The 20,572-nt window shown below is 42.3% G+C and overlaps 1 protein-coding gene across 1 annotated transcript; it reads left to right on the forward strand.

Moving 5' to 3' along the window:
• Positions 1 to 2,310: 2,310 nt before the first annotated feature.
• adam8a (ADAM metallopeptidase domain 8a) lies at positions 2,311 to 19,479 on the forward strand. The gene is made up of 25 exons (XM_035399579.1): positions 2,311 to 2,454; positions 2,888 to 2,994; positions 3,954 to 4,027; positions 4,568 to 4,646; positions 5,810 to 5,886; positions 8,618 to 8,801; positions 9,383 to 9,448; positions 9,596 to 9,667; positions 9,964 to 10,133; positions 10,740 to 10,821; positions 11,088 to 11,230; positions 11,367 to 11,544; positions 12,235 to 12,324; positions 12,723 to 12,918; positions 14,178 to 14,280; positions 15,145 to 15,316; positions 15,586 to 15,666; positions 15,777 to 15,861; positions 16,058 to 16,178; positions 17,015 to 17,189; positions 17,283 to 17,327; positions 17,469 to 17,525; positions 17,965 to 18,015; positions 18,303 to 18,380; positions 19,153 to 19,479. The coding sequence occupies exons 1-25, from the start codon at positions 2,406 to 2,408 to the stop codon at positions 19,201 to 19,203; spliced, it is 2,586 nt and encodes an 861-aa protein (XP_035255470.1). The 5' UTR covers positions 2,311 to 2,405; the 3' UTR covers positions 19,204 to 19,479.
• Positions 19,480 to 20,572: the final 1,093 nt, after the last annotated feature.

The following is a 20,572-nucleotide window of genomic DNA, read 5'->3' on the forward strand; positions in this document are numbered from 1 at the left end:
TTCCAGGTTGATTCCAGATTGAAATAAGGTGATTCATTTAGGCCCTGGACGGTGGGGACTTTTTAAAATGAGAGAATGGGAACGGGCATGCTATGCTTAGTCCCAAACATTTACATATGCATGAGGTCATAGAGATGGTGCAGCCAGCTCCAGGAAATGAATCCTCAGGCCTATTGAATTGAGTAGCCAAGGCTAAACTACTTCCACTATTATACACGTCATTCCAAAGCCTTATCCTCTTTGTCTATGCCAGGGATGACCAATATTATTGCAAAAGGGCCGGTGTGGGTGCAGGTTTTTTGTTTTTGTTTTAGGCTAACACCACGACACCGGATTCTACATGTCAAGGTTTCGTTTGAAGACCAGAATTAGTCAATTAGCTGAATCAGGTGTCTTCCATTGTCTTGTGTTTTATGTCAGGTCCCCCTTGCGAAAGAGATTTCAATCTCAATGGGGGTTTTCCTGGTTAAATAAAGGTTAAATAAAAAAAATCAAAGTAAAGTATTTGTGGGCTAAAACATAAACCTGCACCTGTATCCACACTGGCCCTTCTCGAATGAGACTGAACTCCCCTGGCCGATATGAAATCCTAGAAAACTGACTTCCTTGGAAGCCAAAATACATTTGAAACGGAAAAATATGACTTTTCCCACTGTTCTTCCTGGTTGAAATGTAGTCTACTGGTGGAGATGTCTCTGCATAAGGATGTAACTGCGGTTCAAAGTGATGCTATGAACCACATCAGTTGAACATCATTCCCATCCAAAGGCAGATGATTTTATCGGATCGTCAGTGCGAACTCGCAGAAGTGTTTCTGCACACTCAGCACCCGATGAACCACATGCTAACCGGCTCAATATGGGCCTGATAAAATGGAGTCTTAAAGTGACCGGTGTTTCGGCTATGTTGCTGAGCAGTATTTATCTGAGCCTGAATTTACCGGTGAGGAGTTGCCACAGAGAAAGGCTGAGCAGTTGAAGGTGGAGGGGTGAATTGGCATGCTGGCACCACGGCTGAGGATAATTAGTCACATTTTCATACATTTAGTGTCTACATGTCCTACAAGTTGGAACAACACAAGTACATACTGTTTTCAGTCCCGTAAAATTTGTTGTTGCTTATATGTCATGCGGTAATGTCACTGCTTCTCTCCGCATGTAGTCCTGATGATACAAGAAGCTGCACTGTGTCTTTCTGTGGATGCAGCAGTCTCACTTTGAAACATATATGAGTCATAGGAACTAGCGTCAACGGAAGTTAAGACAAAATGTAATTCAAAAAATAATCAGGTAATATGTACAACCTACGAGGCTTAAAATTGCTGTGCGGGCTGCTTTGGGAGTATATTTTATTGCTTTAGCCTTATACTGTACCCCAAACTCAGTGATGCCCCTATACCAGCCAGTGTGAAGCCAGCAGGTGTCTAAAATATCCTTAATCGCACACAAACTGTCAGTGCCAATGTAATACAAACAATAATGCTGAATAATACTAATAATAATAATAGTAATAATAATAATAATAATAACGTGAACTATCTTTTTAAGAGCACTGCATTAAAAGGAAATCTCAGACCAAAGCTCACTAGTCACCCCTCCACTGTCTCCCAGAGCACCAAGGGTGGAGTGGCTCTCAGGGACTGCACTTCCGCTCTCTTTGATGCCTTGTCACGCATCAGCGGTATCGTAGCCCACGCGCTGTTCCTTCCTGGGAGGAACCGCTCGGACCGCCTCAGATGACGCTGATAATCTATAATCCTGTACAAATGTGGGTCGCGCGGATCTTGTGGGTAAAATGAGCCCCCCCCCCCCGAACTCCCCATACAAAACGTATCTATCGATGACTATACCCATTATTTATTACACACAAATTAAATTAATGTGACCAATATCTTAATTCTCTTAAGCACGTGGGGATATTGGCGTTATTGTTATTTTTATTTATTTTTTCGTTTGACTTGTTTGTTATTTCCATTTACACAGAGGAGAGGAGTTAACTATCGCTCTGCATTTATTTGACTAAATACAATCTGCACGACTGTTCCGTCATATGTCCTGCATGCGTGGATAGAATTTTTAGTTTCTGGAATGGTTGCTTATTATTGGCACATCAAATTATGTAAGTCATACTGTAGCCTACCAGGAGAATTGGGAGTAGATATGTTTTACGGACTTCTTGTATTGTTTCAGAATTAACGGCCTTCCGGTAATATCTGACTTTAGAATGAATCACCGGATGACTCCGTTTAATGCGCTGTTACCGGATAGGAGCTCAACGCTTGTATGCAAATACACAGGATATCAGTCAGCGTACTCGGAGGCAGGACTACAGCGAAACTCCTAAGCAAGACTCCCAAGTCTGAGAATCGTTTTCAGGACCGGAGAGTAGCGGGCGCGTTGTCAGCAATGCGATACTATCTATTTATTCTGTCACTCATTGGCCTTTCGTCATGGGGTAAGTTCAAAATCCAGTTTTGAGGAAAAATATGTACATCTTTATTATTTATAGAAAATTCATTCGGCGACGTTGTGTGTAGTACAATTTATGGATTTTTAAATTCATATTCCTGGGAAGGAATATGAAGTATAAAACAGGGATTTTTAAATTTATATTGCTGGAAGGAACAGTTTGTCTAAGAAGCTTTCGTAGAATACGAAATCGGCTTGGTTTTGTCTAGTTCTGTTGATGTGAATCGTTTCGTTGTGTGTGCGTTAAAATTTAATGTAAAATTACACTATTGTCCGTGTGCGCGCTGTAGCCAAATGTATTTTCTGTATTTTGTATTCATGTCTATATTCGATAGCTACGACAGGCTTATTTTGTCTGCATTGCTTGTACGTGTGCGTTTAGCCTAAATGATTTTTAAAAACTTAGTAATATTTTTCAGGACTGTTCGTGGAAAGTTTACGCACGCTGCCTCATGTGATGGACTACGCCGTTGTCAGACCTCAGAAACTTACCGTTCGGGCGAAAAGGAGCGCATCGTCCACACAGGTGCGTGCGTCGTGGAGCGCAGAGGCGAGCTGAATAGGCTTTTAAAACAGAATCAATACTAATTTTATTACATGTTTCACAGATGTTTCTTTCCTTAGCCAATGTTTCTTTCCAACCTCCTTGGTTCCCAAAGTATACAACGCGAATATTGCATTTGATTGCCCGTAACTTCAATTCTGACTAGTCGCCTTTTAGCTCTTAAAAGTTCGGACGTCCTTTGTCCAGAAAGCAAGGGCTTCCGCTTATAGTTAATATTTGATTGTTGTTATCATGTGCAGTCAGGCTGCCTCACAGCACCCGTGCCACCAGTGTTTCAAGAGTTAGTGTTATCGAATTATCTGGGCCTTCTGCTGATGCATCCTTCATTCCACTGTTTTATAGGCTACTGCATCGTAAATGTTACCTATTCAGTACTTTGGGGATCTGTTTAATAGCATCCGTGGTTCCATCGATAATGCTCTCTGCCTGCACAATCCGGCTTCGTGAAGAAGAAGAAAAAATGCGAGGTCTCCAAAGCACGCCTCGCGCTGCACTGTGTTGTTCCTGCGTAAACTACACGTTGAACCAGAAATAGTTTTTGTCGAGTTTTTTCTTTTCGGGAAAGAAAAGCATTGGCCAACAGTGGTGGGAACAATGCGGTTTCCTGTGGTATTGAGTGCCTTCGTCCGCATAGATAATAATTAGAATCATATGGGTTTAATAAACCGATCTGCTCATGGCTTAACCATGACAATTTTATAGCTATCACTAGAGCCATTCTTTGGCTGTTCCATTAGCCCCTTCAATTATGTTTTATTGTATTTTCATTAAGTATTTACAAATTTACTGTCACTCTTCTGATGGAGTTTCAAATTCAAAATTCCTTTTGGAAAAGGTGGTTTATTTTTCAATAGTACTGTAGTACTTGTCATCAAAATATAGACACAGGCAAATTCTAACTTATTCTTTTCTGACCATAGCCTTATCCTGACGAGCTTCATTATGCTTTGGCTGTGGAGGGAAAGAACTTTACTCTTCATCTTGAGAAGAACAGGTGAGACTTTTCATCAAGGGACACAGTCTGAGCAAATACAATTAATAATAACAAAAATAATAATACATTATATATATATATATATATATATATATATATATATATATATATATATATAGCACCTTTCCAGAGCCCAAGGTCACTTAACAAAGTTAAAAGGTTAAAAAACAGAAAGTACAGTAAATACAGAAGGCAAAGCCTATACATAGGACAGTAATACGGAACAGACGGCAGTACAAGATAACATACAAATAACAAACATACAAAGCAAAGGAATAGAGAAGCTAAGGATAACTTATGCTGAAGAGATGGGTCTTGAGTAGGGATTTAAAAAATGTCAAAACTCTCTACATCCCTGATGCTCATTGGAAGAGCATTCCACACAGAGGGAGCAGCCGCAGAGAAAGCCCAGTTGCAGAATATAGCCCACCCATGGCCCTGAAATGACTGCATTTTTTATTTGCATTTCAGGCAATGAAACCATAACTGACTGAAACCGCGTCTCGTTGAGTGAGCTTTGCGTGCCGTTTCCTTTGACAGGTTTCTCATGGGAAAGCATTACACGGAGACGCACTACTTGGAAGACGGGACAGAGGTGACCACATCGCCTGATCGTGAGGTAAGGGAGTAGAGATTTCGTTTAGTGGGTCCTCCGTGGCCTTCGGTCCGGAATGCAGTGCATTTAAACTCACCCGCGGGCCCCAGCCTGGGAGTCAGCCACGCCACTGCCACAGGTCTCACCAGCGGATGACCTCACTCACAGCACAGTACCAGACCCCGCCAGATAAGTGTAGAGTTTGATTAGAGGTAGGAATTAATCATTAAGTGCGAGTACAGTGAATTGTTATTTGCGGGGGACGGTGGAAAAAATATTCTATTACTGTTATCAACTCCATAATCATTGTCAGTTTGTTCATTAATTATAATTGTACCACCGTATTGATTGCAGTTCTGTAATTCTAGCTTCTATCCTGTTCAACACATTGAGTATTGATAAATCACTGAGCCAAGTAAACATTATTATTATTATTAGTTGTTGTTGTTGTTGTTGTTGTTGTTGATATTGTTGTTGTTGTTGAAGATGGAGGGGAGCAGGGTATTTTGACCTGCGTTTATCACAAGCTATTTCTGTCGGTTTACCTCTTGAACCATCACCAGGGGACACAGTGCCCAGCCTGTAAATCCAGGGCATGTTCTTACACTGAAAAGCTGGAATGGGACCCATTCCAGCCTCTGTTTGGCTCAGATCACTGTGTTCCTCCTGGCTCCGTGTTGGGACCGGCCCACTGAAATCACACCCGGTCCTCAGACACTACAGAAGTTCTTCTTGTCATTACTACACGCTCTCTCCTCACTCACAAAGTCTCTGAGTTTATAATCTTTGGCTATATGGCATTGCACTTATGTGCATATGTGTCTCTGTGTAGACATATGAGAGCTTTCCGATATGTCGATATTCCCAGCCTACATTTCTTTATATTGTGTTGTTGAATTCTTCATGTTTCCAGGAGTGTTTCTAGCCTTTTTTTTCAGGGTCAGGGAATCCTATTCCTGGTTTTCCCCTCTTAGTTCTGGCTCTTCAGTTTTCTTCTTCCTATGGAAAATGCACGTTTCCATTCATCTGTTTCAGTTTCATTGGGGGAAAAAATGTAACATGACAAAGTATTTTCCAAATGATTAATACAGTATCAGTGTACCAAAGAAAAGGATCCCCATTGGCTGCTGTCTCACACTGCGATTACACTACATTTAATTCCTCTGTGGTTTATTTTGTGTCAACAGGATCACTGCTATTACCAGGGGCATATCCAAGGTGTGGGAGATTCTTCTGTCAGTGTTGGACTCTGCTCTGGAATACGGTATGTACTGGTCTGCTTTATTCACCTATGCCTGTGTAGAGCTGCTCAGCAGACCTGGGTCAAATACGTGTTTGTTTTGGATTCAAATACTTTACTGTACTCCATTGATCTTGCCTGGTGTAACTGAGCCTGCCAATATGACCAGAATGCAGAGTTTGCACTTTTTGAGAGTACTTCATTGGTTCCAATACACCAGACAAGATCAGTAAAGCGTAGAAAAGTATCTGAATCCAAAACAAATAAGTATTTGACCCAGGTTTGCTACTCAGATAGGTGGACTCAGCCATGAGAATTTAATAGTCCATGAAGGAGGATTTTAAGTTTGACATCCGTTGTCATGAAGTGTCATGAGGTAGACTGAGGTATTTCTAAGAATTCCCTCTCAGATTAATTTTTAATGATGGCGTCAACATCGCACATTATCTTGAATTTAATAAAAGGTGTTACATCCTGCTTGAGAAGATAGACTGGTGTACCTCCATATTTGGCAATGAGGGTTACTGAGAAAAGGCGCTGTTGAAGTCTTTAATGTGGTTCTTGTGTACGAATGTCATGCATTATGTAATGTGAAGTCAGGCCAGTCATTTCTTGGACCACATCTGTTCTGTCAAAATTATGTAATTTTTTTTGAGTGGAGTTGCTTGGTTGTAATGTGCAGGGTTAGAATTTTGAAAATTGTGTGTAGAATGTGAAGGGAACATTTTGCTGACAGTATGAAAAAAGAAAAGAATCTGCTTTGAACTGTAGCTTCATCCAAATGGATATTTATCCAAACAATGGAGATTGGTCGAGTTATGAAATCCTTGTTGCGAAATGTTCGTTCAGAGTGCCACATGCTGAGTTCTTTATTCGGTCAGGTTTTGGTTGTGGACTTCAGAACTGGTTTGCTAGTCTGCATTACTTGCAGTGAAGTTGAAGTGCTTCTTATCTCAGAAAATATATTATCTTAGGTATCTAACATTTATATTCCCGAGTTCACGTACATCAATATAGACATATATTGAGTCATATCTAGAGACACCAGTTTATCTAGGGCATGTGACCCAAAATGAATTCCGCTTGCATTACCATCTAAAGGCACTGTGGAGTCGCTGTGGGTGTTGGATTCTCCCAGCCCCTCCCCCGCCCTGACTAATTATACAATGGGTGATGAATTGTGACTCTCATAAAAGTGGTTTGCTGAGGTGATACACCTTGTGAGAAAGACAGGAATGTGACGTGGATTTCAAGCAGTATCCAAACAGCAGGTTGTGCCATATGGTGTCTCTAATCAGTGCAATAGAGCAAAGGTTCAGATTCTACCATAAAACCATGCAAAATTACATTTTCAGTTTTTTTTTTCTGCTGTACAGGTAAAAGCTATTCTGCTGTACTATACCATGCAATGCTTCAGTTTATACTCCAGATTTGTGGACCTTGGAAATTTACCCTGCAGCAAATATTGTTGTGTTGGCACAGCTGTGGTAGTTTTTGCACATCAAGGGTTTAGGAGCACCGCACACTGGAAGTTGTTGGCGGAACATGGCAAAAGGTCCGGTTGAAATGTTTCACTGATTTGAGCAGAGAGGTCTGAGTACAAGAAACGTACTGTAAGGCTGAACAGCTGACAAATGAATGCCAAACACTGGCCCAACAGACACGCAGACATGAGTGCAAATTAATAAATGACCACTGCCTCGAAACATTCAAAGAAGTTACTGAGAAACTGCTAGAACACATTCCAAAAGAAACCATGGTTCTTTCAGCAAAATGTGTAATTAGTGGGAAGTGAGGTAGAATACTGGGGAGGGGGAGTTTGCTAATTAATTTGCTTGTTGAGAAATGAATGAATTGCAGTTAAGAAAACAGTTGTGGATAAATTTGTGTCCCTAATTGTATCGGATATCGGACATATCTGTGTCTCCTGAAGTTGTCATATCAGTTTCTCATCTTGTATATGTTTTTTTGGTCTCATACCGCATATTTAATGTCTGGGGTTATCTTAAAGCTGCTGTTTTTGACTGCAGTTTAATTGATATCCGGGGTTATCTTCAAGCTGTCGCTGTTGTTGTTTAACTGTCTCATTTTAATGCTTCGACAACAGTTGGGAATGCGAGGCAGTAAAATGTTTCCTTTTTTTCTTCTCAGTCGAATTGAGCTGTGCAGTGTTGCGCAGCCTGTTAATAGCTAACGTGGCTTTTTGGGGGAGTGAATTGTGCCTTGAGGGCTGTGATTCACTTGCTGTGCATTTGCAGCTTGGTCATAACCCCTGTAAGAAAAAAAAAAAAAAAAACAGCACGTTCTGTCCAGAGACTCACTGAGACACTGTTTCTTCTGCTTAATAACTGACTGCATTCTGATTTATATGACTATGTAGCATGTGGTTTTTTGTGTCCTTAGACAGCCTTTTAAAGATCTGCAGCTGTTGTAATGCGCACTTATGACTAAATCACTTATCATAAGCTTATGACACAGCAATGAAATTGATTTATGCTATTCTATTCTATTCTATTCTATTCTATTCTATTCTATTCTATTCTATTTTATTCTATTCTATTCTATTCTATTCTATTCTATTCTATTCTATTCTATTCTATGTTGTTCTGTTGTGTTCTATTCTATTCTATCCTATATAATTGATCGGTGTATGGTGGATTTGTTTATGAATGCTACATTAGTATGTATGCGTGTTGCATGTATGCTGTGGAGAAGCAGGGGTGCTGGGTCTGATGTGCTCTTTGCCCTCCTGTAGGGGCTTCCTGAGGGCCGAGCAGCAGGTGTACCTGATCGAGCCCTTGGGACGGTCGGCGGAAGACGACCATGCGGTGTACCGGCCGGACCGCCTTCGAGGGAAGAGGGCCACCTGCAGCCACCCCAACAAAACCGCCTACGACCTCGGCCCCAGGGCCTCCGGGCTGCTCAGCCTCGCCAACTGGGTACAGGAGCGCACGCACGTGCACACATATGGATACACACAGACACATTCATACACGCACACACACTCACACACATTCATACACACGCACACACACACACACACACACACACACACATTCATACACATTACATTACATTACATTACATTACAGGCATTTAGCAGACACTCCTATCCAGAGCGACTTACACAACCTTTACATAGCATTTTACATTGTATCCAGGTCCTTACCCACTGTGCTACACGCCGTCCTGTTACACATACACACACACACACATATACACACACATTTACACACACACACACACACACACACTGTTTTCATGGGAGATTAAAGTAATTTCAGTACTTCCAGTAGAGATGGGGCATTAATTTTTCATGAATTATATATACCATTCATCAGTACATTTGATATCAATGTATAATCAATGTATCAATGTATCTCGCCCAGGTTATATGTAATTACAGAGGCAATTTCATTAGTCTTGAAATCTAAAATCAGTTTAAATCCACCCTGAATACAGTGAAAACAGAAAAAAAACATGCCTTTTGAGGAAATGTAATCATACTCTTTGTTTTCAGGAAAGCAAGCCCTTTTCTGATGTCCAAAGATTTGTGGAGATGTATTTGGTGGTTGACAAAGCAGAGGTGATTTTTCTCTTGCCATTTTACTTGTATTTGTATTTCTAATCTGTGATTGGTACAGCTTTTCTCAATTTTCTATACACGTAGTCAAAACAATGGTCCTAACATTTATTGTGGGTATTTACTTGTTTTTATCTGATGTGTTTTCAGTTTAAGAAACATGGGGAAAGTATGAAGACTATACAAGCCAGAATGCTGGAAATTGCAAATCATGTTGATAAGGTATCGGAGACTTTATTTATTATTTATTTGTGTGGCGTGCATGTTCGTGCTTCTAAAATCAATCCTGAAATTACTTTGAATGTGATTACAGTCCTGGAAAGTGTCTGCAAGCCTTTGTGGTTTCCTTTAAATCAGCAGCTAATTAGGGTCTTGGAAACAAGTTGTGTAAACTCTAGCCGATCAATGACTTCAGCTATTTGAATCGCACCATAAACCAGCCGATACTGCAGCCCTCTGGGGTTGGCTTGGCTGAAGAACCTAAATGAGGAATCTAAATGTTTCCTGTGGCTTTTCAGCTGTATCGGCCTGTGAACATCCGGGTCATGCTCGTGGGCTTGGAGGTCTGGTCCTACCAGGACCAGATTGAGGTCAGCTCCGATCCTGATGAGACCCTCACCAGATTTCTCAAGTGGCGGCAGAGCAGCCTGCTCAAGAAGAAGAAGCACGACAACGCGCAGTTCGTCACGTGAGTAGCAGGAGCCGCCATCTTGTCCTGGGCATTTCTGGCATGGTCAAGCAGGGGGAAGACTTTTCTTGTTCGCAGAAGGGTTGCCAGGCTGGAGGAGGTACCCCTAAATAAAGGGGATTCAAAAGATGGTGGGTTTGGAGGAGTTTTTAGGGGGAATTATTTGAGCCGTCTGGTAACGGTGGTTCAAAAAAACACAGTAACTTTATCACTCAGACCTTAATACAACCCATATCATGGCAGGTTGACTGGTTATTTTTGTAGTTTAGAAAATTAAAAGAAATACATTTAATGAACAGGAGGTTGAAGGTAGCCTTTTGTGGCCTGGTGATATCAGTGAAATTTGTACGTGTACGAAAGAAAATCTGTTTTTCCTTTTTGAATGGAGGCATTAAGTATGGTGCCTTGCTATCAGGGCCAGCACTAGTGGGGTGAAAGGTGGTGACCATTCTAGGGACCCTCAGTTTTTTAAAAAATCCTCAGATTATGGCTGCAGATTATAGTTCTGTAGTTTAAGAGTGTGAGTCTGTTTGTGCAAAAATATACCTGCCTTTGTTTCTCCTTTCTTCATTTTAATAGTTTCGTGTTGCGTTTTCCTCTCTCCAGCGGTATAGATTTTGAAGGCACCACTGTCGGCTTGGCAACCAAATTTGCCATGTGTACCGGAGGCTCTGGAGCTGTGAATGAGGTACAGCCCCGCCTCTGCCTGAACCCCATTTTCCATTAAAGCCGCATCTATCTGACACATCTGGGGCGCTCAGGCTAGGATTCAACCAACATTTTTCACTAACCTTGATTAACAGTTTAAAAATCGATATTGTTTCCTTCACACAGTTTGGTGAGTTCAGCGGTTGCTAAATCTAAAACATAGGCTGAATTTATAAGAAAGAGTGCAATGCTTGCGAGGGAAGTTGACTTGACAGGCAGAAATGACACGACCCTTGTTCTTCTCAGGACCACAACAGAAACCCTATCGGGGTGGCATCCACTATCGCCCATGAGATGGGGCACAACCTGGGCATGTCCCACGATGACTCACACTGCAGCTGTGGGGCATCCGGCTTCAGCAGGAACTGCATCATGGCCGACAGCGTTGGGTGAGATTCCCCATCTCCTGAAACAGCCGTTCCCAAACTTCGCTTCTCTTTAAAATATTCATCTTTTTTTTTTAAATGAACATCTATATGACTATTATTTTTTAAGAATGTAAATATGATTTTTTTTTTTTTTTAGGTTTATCTTCCCAAAGGAGTTCAGCCACTGCAGTCAGACACAGCTGAGGTCCTTTCTGGAGAAGGCCAATCCCAGCTGCCTGCTGGACACCCCGAACGCCGACCAGCTTTATGGGGGTCCCGTCTGTGGAAATGCCTTTTTGGAAGCTGGAGAGGAGTGTGACTGTGGCACTGTAGAGGTAAGACACTATGTTCCCCGACTGTCCAGGAAGTGGGCCGTGTATGGTGCAGCAACCAAGATCCTGGGTCTGAGGGCTGCAAGTTTGAATCCTTACAGTAGCACAGCCAATGAACCACAAATAAGCTATTTCAATGAACTTATCTTTTTCTAATATAAAAATGCGCAAAAGAGTTTATGAGTGATTAACATGTGCAAGTGCTAGAAGCCACCTTAGGTAACAGTAGCAGTAATTAGCAAATAATTAATGTAATCTATAAATTAATCAAATCTACCCATTGTACCCAGTCCATTATCATCACTAAAACCATTATATTACAATTGACATTTATTTCATGATGATGATCTTGTCTGTGGACTTATTTGGTGAAGAGTGTGCTCTGTGGTGTTACTGTTTCTTTTGGAGTAAAGGTCTTACACTGGCTATGTCATACCGGGTGAGGTTTCTGTTGGCCGTCACATTGACATTCCTGGCATTTGGCGGATGCTCTTATCCAGAGCAATTTATATAACGTCTTACACAGGATCCGTTTATACAGCTGGATACACACTGAAGCAATTCAGGTTAAGTATCTTGCTCAAGGGTGCAGCAGTAGTGTCCTACCCAGGAAATGAACCTTTGAGTTAAAAGCCCAGTTCACAAATAATTATACCACACTGCCACCCCAATTTGATCCTTTGACCTTTGCAGGAATGCCAAAACCCATGCTGTAACGCCACCACTTGCCTCCTGTCCGAGGGGGCCCAGTGTGCACACGGGGAGTGCTGCCAGAACTGCCAGGTAAGGACACCTTATTATGCTATCGAAATGAACTTACCTCTCAGGTAAGGACAGCAAAGTGCACTATTAAAATGAACGTATCTCTTAGGTAAGGGAAGAGCTCACTGCACTATTAAAACTAATGTACGGACAATGTAAGTAGCATGCAATACAAGAATCACACGCACATGGATGGGAAGTAATCATTATAGCACCCTGTTCACAAGGGTTTCTCTTTTCATGTTTATTTCTGTGCAAGTAAAACATATTTGTGATTTATCGTAACCGCCAGTGAGTTAGGGTTATTCAGTGCGCGGTCGGTCACAGAGCCAGGACGATCCTCGTGTTCGAGCGAAGCGTTTTGTTTCTTTTAAACGTGTTTCCTCGCTGCCCCCCCCACTCCCCCTCCCCCCCCCCAGCTCAAACAGGCGGGGACCCTCTGCCGAAAAAGCGCTGGCGACTGTGACCTGGCGGAGTACTGCACAGGAGGCGCCCCGCAGTGCCCCAGCGACGCCTTCAGGATGAACGGCCTTCCCTGCAGCTCCGACCGGGGCTACTGCCACAACGGGCACTGCCCCACTCACCAGCAGCACTGCACCAAGCTGTGGGGAGCAGGTACACTGCGCTACACACGGTGCTACACGCTAACAGTGCACTACACGCTGTGCTACACGTCAACACTGCACCAAGCTGTGGGGAGCAGGTACACTGCGCTACACACGGTGCTACACGCTAACAGTGCACTACACGCTGTGCTACACATCAACACTGCGCTACACACTGTGCTAAACATCAGCACTGCACTACACTCTGTACTGCACACCAACACTGCACTACACGCTGTATTGCACACTGCACTACACGCTGTACTGCACACCAACACTGCACTACACGCTGTATTGCACACTGCACTACACACTGTACTACACACCAACACTGCACTACATGCTGTATTGCACACTGCACTACACACTGTACTACACACCAACACTGCACTGCACGCTGTCCTACACACCAGCACTGCGCTACACACTGTCCTATACACTAGCACTGCACTACACACTGTCATACACACCAACATTGCACAAAGGCTTGTTTCCTCCTTGTTTCCACAACCATAGCTATAAATTTAAGCGATAAACTATGAATTGGGCCTCCATAAATTGTGTGTCTGTGCCTTCTTGGTGACAGCGCATGTTTATATTCCTAAGAGTTACGCTGATGTTCTCCACTACTGTACATCATTCTGGAAAAGAGCGTCTGCCAAGTGACTGTAACATAATAAATCTTTTACTAGGATGTAAAGATAGTAAAACAGTTGCTAGATTAGAGTAAAACATTTCACGGGGACTGAAATAAGGAACACTGGAGCACTCTTTTCTCAGGGCAGGTGCTAGATTGTTTTATCAGGATTGCTGCTCATAAATATGCAAACTGTGATAGATAAGCCAGCATCATTCTTTCAGAACTCCTGACGACAAATAGTGAGCTCACTGCAGGCCCACAACTGCTCAGCACTCAAATTCCAGATCAGTGGAGACTGAGCAGCACGGTCACATACACAGCACAGAGCAGGGCACAGGTTCATAACAGTGAGTTAGTTAAATTATATTACATTGCAGGCATTTAGCAGACGCTCTTATCTTATCCAGAGCAACTTACACAACATTTGGCATTGCATTTTTTACATTGCATCCATTTATACCGCTGGATACGTACTGAAGCAATGCAGGTTAAGTACCTTGCTCAAGGGTACAACAGCATTGTCCTACCCAGGAATCGAACCTGTGACCTTTAGGGTTACAATACCAGTATCCCTAACCATTATACTACACTGCCGTCCCTCATGTCTGTCTATCTCTCTTACCCTGTAGGGGCACAGGTCGCTCCGGATGCCTGCTTCTATCAGAACACCCAAGGGAGCCGGGATGCCAACTGTGGCAGGAACCCATATGGCTATCAGAAGTGCCCAGCACAGTAAGCACAGCTTCTCTCCCACCGCTCTGAGAAATACCTGTGCAACAAGCACAGTCCCCCCTTTTTCCTGTGCTCACAACAGCAATGTTTTTTTGGTAAATGGTAAATGGACTGCATTTATATAGCGCTTTTATCCAAAGCGCTTTACAATTGATGCCTCTCATTCGCCAGAGCAGTTAGGGGTTAGGTGTCTTGCTCAAGGACACTTCGACATGCCCAGGGCGGGGTTTTGAACCGGCAACCCTCCGACTGCCAGACAATCGGTCTTACCTCCTGAGCTATGTCGCCCCTTTTTAAATACTTAATCCCGGTTTGGATCAAAGCCTTGACAGCAGGCAAGACAAATTGAGAATTTCATTTTTTTTTTAAATCTTAGAATGTTATTGAGTAATGACTACACCTTCCAACAGCATTAGCATTAAAAGATTATTTCCATAACAACGAGTTACAAGTTGGCTGAGTGCATCCATCTCCAGACTAAAGATTGGATTGATTCTCGGAGAGTACTGCAACAGATGTCCTAAAACATGGTGGATTGAAAAAAAAAATTCTTCTTAAACAGTTGCGTGAGCTGATGATTTTTGATCTGAACCACTGTTTTTAGGCCAAAGTCAATGGTACAATGGCAGTATCCCAGCAAGGAAACAAGCCCACAGCCTTTGAACACAAGCCCAATTCCTGAACCATTATTCTGCACTGATATGTAATCTGTGTAAAATTTAAACCATACATAACTCATTTATAAATGCTTAATACAGCCAACTGAAAACTTTCTCTGGATTTTAAATTTCTCATAGTATCGTGAATATCAGGAAATGTAATCAGTGGAAGATGAAAACATGGATGTTCTCTCCTGTCTCTCAGGGACATTAAATGTGGGAAGATCTTCTGCTCAGGCGGAAACGAGTTCCCCATCACGGGTCAGAAAGCCATCCTGACTTTAATGTTCAGGACGCAGTGCAACATCGCAGTGGATCCTTCGGAAACAGACAACTTAGGGATGGTTCCGACGGGAACTAAGTGTGGAGTTAACAAGGTGAGTTTAACATTTCTTCCATGCTCTTTGCATTGTAGTTAAAAAGCAGCTGTGATTATTGGTTAATGCATGAGAGTGTTGAAATGCAGTTGAAGTCTTTGTTTGGACACACAAATGCGTTGATCTCCTCCAGAACACATTAGTGTTCACTGACAACTTAGTAACGTGTGATTTAGACGAAGATTGGAATGTGCAGCACTGGAATTCTTTGTTCACGTTTGAGGCATTGCACTTTTTCAGCAAGCGTCTGTTTTTCTACGTTTTGACAGGTGTGCTACGACAACCGGTGCCAGGACGTTACAGTCTACGGCACGGAAGAAGAGTGTTCTGCCAAATGCAACAATCACGGGGTGGGCCGATACAACATCTGCGCTTTCTGCCTCATTTGCACCAAAGCTATTATTCAAATAATGCTGAATCGGTTTTGGATTTGAACATGTCTTCTCTCTTCACCTGGCAGGTGTGTAATCACGAGCGGGCGTGTCACTGTGACCCCGGCTGGGCTCCGCCCTACTGCAACATCAAACTGTCTGACCTTCCCGCAGGTAAGCCTCAGGAGAGTACCCGGATCAGCCTCAGCTGTGCTGTGTAATGAATGGTCAAGGTGTTTTTGCAAATAATGTAATTGGGATTATTAGGGTGCTTTTGCAGACAGTGGGATTGGGTCGTTTTTGTGATGTGACTGTGTGATTTTTCGGGAGGTGTTTTGCAGACGTTGTGATACGGTTGTTTTTTTTGCAGATGACAGCATGCTGGTAATCGGGGCGTCGGTGGCAGGGGTGGTGCTGGTGCTGATCTCACTTGTGGTCGGTGGGCTCCTGTTCTACCGGAAGCCCAGGAAGCAGAAATACCCAGGGGAGAAGTGAGTGCTTTTCCTCCTCCTCCATCTCTCACTGTTTAACTCCTTAAGGTGTGAGATCACAAATATGTGATTGGAATGCTCTTAACTGAACACTCTAATGATGATGTAACAATCGCTACTGTAAACTGAAAGCAACGGAGTTCTAGAACACTGACTTAGAATTTTGAAAAAAAAAAACATTCTAAAAAACCTATTCTTCAAAGTGTTCAGAGAAATGCCCACTTGTGTGAAAATTGCAGAGCACAAACATGTATAGCTTACAGTCAATGCTTCACAGAAAGCATTTATTTTCAGTTTCACCATGGAAAATTTGGAGGGCATTTGAGACAGAAATGTGAAAGGATTTGTTGGTGTCCTGTTAAGTGACAGATTCCGACAGAGTGAAAATCCCTCTCAAGATGACAATTGCTTACATTTACTCTCAAAATAACAACCAAAATGGGTTGTATGTTGTTTCCAAATTTCTGTTCATGATACGCATAGTATCCAGATGTACTGCTTACTTGTGAGGCAGCCATTCCATTCTGATGACACTTCATTTTTTATGGAAAAAGCTGAACACACACAGCAGAGCTTCTCCTGGAGTGGATCTTTAACCACACTCAAACACCTGGACCTCTAAAGTGGCTCTTTAACCACACCCGGACACTTGGACCTCTGGAATGGGCTTCTGTGTGCGGAGCAAGCTGTGTGTTTATTGGCCAGCTGTCTGTGACTGAAAGTTCTATTTTCCATCGTCCTCTTGCCGTCTGTCTGTGATGTCTGAGAGTTCCCGTCGTCCTCTTGCGCTCTGACTGTGATGTCTGATAGTTCTATTTCCCATCATCCACTTGCAGGAAGCCGCACTCTGCCTCGGGCCTGTCCAACCCTCTGTTTTTGGAGAGGGGCGGGAAGGGTAGCCCACGGTGCGGGGCCCCTCGGATCAGTGAGCCCACCTTCCTGGAGTCGTCCGCCACTCAGGCCTGCACCCCGCTGGTCGTCAGGGTGGTGCCCAGCCGACCCCCCCCACAGGTGAGACTGCCCCAGCCAATCAGCATCCTGGAGGTCCAGCTGGGTATTTTCCCAGAAGTACACTAATGTTTTATTCTTTTTTTTCTTTTATAGCCCCCCAAGAAAGCACAGACAGAAAAATCTCCAAATCCTGTACAGGTACAACAATATGCCCATTATGTGAAAACAAACCTTTATCTGTAGTGATAGCATGGAGTATTACCTTTATTATCAGTTAATTTTACACATTGTTATGCACTAATATCTTGAATATTTTCTTTTATGTTTTGCTTCTTTCAGGTGGCAAGACCCAATATTCCACCTCCTGTTGCTCCAAACAAACCATCATATTTAAAGGTGAGAACATAGACATGCTGTTATGTAGCAAACTACTTTCCTAGTATGTGCTAACTTTGGTCATATTTTAAAACATATTGGGCCTCATTCACAAAACACGCATTGGATCAGATTTAATCGAAAACTGTGCTTACAAACGTTTCCACAAACATTTTGGAATTCACCGTTTTTTCTTATCTGAATTTTTTCTTTGGTATGATCAAAATTGGTGCCTTGTTAAAGGTATATAGGCAGAACATGTTTCTGTTTAAATTGCTTTATGATTTATGCAGAAAAAGTCAATAAATGTGTTAAATGTTTCTTGGCCAGTATTTATTTCTCAGGTATAGTTTTATCAAATGACTTGGTCATCCCATTGTTTATTTTATACAATTAGGTAAATAAATCTTTGGTTGAATTCAATATTTTTGCGATAATAATGGATGTTGTGTTGTCACAGAATAAACCAATACCTCCAATGAAGCCTTTACCACAGCTGAATGAGAAGCAGGTAAACAACATGCTCATCTTTCATTTATAACAATTTAGCAAAATTTTATAACAAGCGGTACAAGTTGTTTTATTTTCATTTTACTTTTTATTTTAATTTATTGCTCAGTGGCCATGTCACTTATTCCTAACAGTCAATTATATACAGTATGTTGATATCTTTGTGTGTGCATGTGTGTACATATATACTGTATATATATATATAATAAATTATCTTACAGACAGACGCCTTTATCTGGGCTGAATTGCTTTGTTTTAGACATTATAGTGTAATATATCTGTTCCTAGGGCAACATGCCAAAGCCAAAACCTCCAGTGCCCCCTGTGAAGCCAGCAGGAACCCAGTCACCCTGGAAACAGCCTCAGGTGGGTGCTCATTTCACATGCACTTCCTTTTACCGCTCCACATGATCCACGCGTGTGATTGGTCACTCTGATCTTGTGCCTTTGCATGAACACATGATTCAGTGGCTGCCTGACTTTTATGACACCCGTGGCTTCCTCAATGGCACCCATTTACACTGTCATATTTCATTATGGCAAATACTCTTTCCACATTGCCTGCACCAGGGGCTGCACAGCCCTGTTCCTGGAGAACTACCGTCCTGTAGTTTTACATTTCAATCTTAATTTGGCACACCTGATTTTACTAATTAGCCGGTCAACAAGATCTTTAGCTGTTGAACGAGGTGCGCTTTGTTAGGGTTTGAGTGAAAACCTACAGGACAGTTGAGCTCCAAGAACAGGGTTGGGCAACGCTGGCCTACATTCTGGCCACTTCTAGGTCCTTGTCTCCTTTTGTGTGCCTAACATCTATTTTTACCAATATTCATAACAAAATTCTTCTTTCACATGATTGTATGCTTTTTTGGTACGGTTTTGGTCAACATGCTTCTCAGAAATCTATCAGTGTTTTCACATTTTTTACCAGCATCTAAAGAGTCAAACTTTTTAAGATGCGCATTTGCCCTGGCTCTGCTCAGCCAACGCCACATTGCTCCAATGACCCCCTCCAACGTTTTGGCACGAACGCAGAGAAGCCATCTGGGGCTTTTCGTGGCGTCTTGAGTCACAGCAGAAGGCCGTCTCGAAGCAGAGTTAGCGCTGACTCGATTCGGGTGTCTGATCTTTCCTGTAGGTCTCCGCGGGGCCGAAAGTTCCTCTGAAGCCCCCCACCAGGCCCAGATGAAGCCGAAAGATTGATTTTGCGCTGACTCATCGAAACCCGCGAAGGGGTTCTGACCACCAGCCATGTGGCCTAGTCAGGGAAGGCCTCTTTGAAGACGGATGCAACAGTGGATTCGCATCCGCAGTGTTCCGGCCCCTCAAAAGCCAGGAAAGGGATTGGAAAGGAGGGGAGAGCCTCCCCTTGTCAAATGGACAGGAGGTTTTGGAAACCTTCAAGCGTGTGGCCGCACAGACTAAACAGATTCAGAGACTTTCCGCTTTTCTTTTTCTTTTTTTTTCTTTTTTTTAAAAACAAAAATTCATTCTCAGTTGATTACGTTTTTGGTACGAGTTTGGTAAGACAAGACAAGAGCTCCTCTCTTTTTACTAGTGCAAGAGCTGCATATTATTGCTATGTCATCTAAGGTAAGGAATGTTTGAAAGATGCCAACTGCTATTTAAAGGTTTTATTCCATTGCTACATTGTTTCTTGGTTGTTTTTTATTTATGTCATTTTTTTGTTGGGGGGTGGGGGGGGTTTAAAGTTGATGTTCCTTCCTGAAGAATTCATCTTCAAAGGTGTTTTGTTGTCAATTCATGCCCTGATTGAGCGGTACAGGCACTTTAAGAGACCTCAGACCAACTTGGCATCATTTAAATGTTCACCCTGATCAGGGCAGGGATTCACACAATGTAAATTATTATTGCCGTTATTTATTTATTTAGCAAATGCCTTTGTGCTTTATTTTTTGTCATTGCACACAGCTTAGTATCTACTGACAAAAGAATGAAAAAACTGTGTATAGTTTTTAAAATTACTTGTTAAACTTGCATTCAGCTGGGCTGAATACTACAGAATTGCACAAACCATTAGGCTTTACACTGTTTTTACTTTTTTCCCTGTATTTACTCTTGTAGCTTGCTATTTTAATAATAATAATAATCACATTGCAATTCATAATCAACTTGATCAAAATACTGTGATTTCATTTTTTTACCTGTTTTCCAGAACAATAAAAAACATTTTCAAAAAAAAAAACAAAGGTCTCCTCTTACTGGCTTCTTCTTATGGGTTTCTATTTATGTAAAAACCGAAACCCATTAGAAGGTAAAGTTTTCTATTGTCAGGCAAAAATTCTAATTCTGTTGTGTGTGTGCGCGCGTGTGTGTGCGTGTGTGTGTGCCCATTCGGGAGAGGGAGAGGGCAAGAGAGAGAGTGTGTGTGTGTTTATACACATCATACACACATGACCCTGCCTTCATAAGAAATTCCTGCAGTTGCCTTACATTGTAACGTCTTGCACATTAATTTTAGCCAAACGCAAATATTTGGTGTTACTGTAGGCCAGGCAATTTACTAAACAGAAAACTGGCTTCAGCACAGTCGGTCG

The sequence above is a fragment of the Anguilla anguilla genome, chromosome 18 (genome assembly GCF_013347855.1).
Source record: "Anguilla anguilla isolate fAngAng1 chromosome 18, fAngAng1.pri, whole genome shotgun sequence".
NCBI lineage: Eukaryota > Metazoa > Chordata > Actinopteri > Anguilliformes > Anguillidae > Anguilla > Anguilla anguilla.

Excerpts from the sequence above, each read along its gene's own strand:
- adam8a (XM_035399579.1), top strand. The coding sequence starts at position 2,406 with ATGCGATACTATCTATTTATTCTGTCACTCATTGGCCTTTCGTCATGG. Across the intron at positions 4,647-5,809 it reads CCACATCGCCTGATCGTGAG|GATCACTGCTATTACCAGGG; the intron begins GTAAGGGAGTAG and ends TTGTGTCAACAG. Across the intron at positions 5,887-8,617 it reads GGACTCTGCTCTGGAATACG|GGGCTTCCTGAGGGCCGAGC; the intron begins GTATGTACTGGT and ends GCCCTCCTGTAG.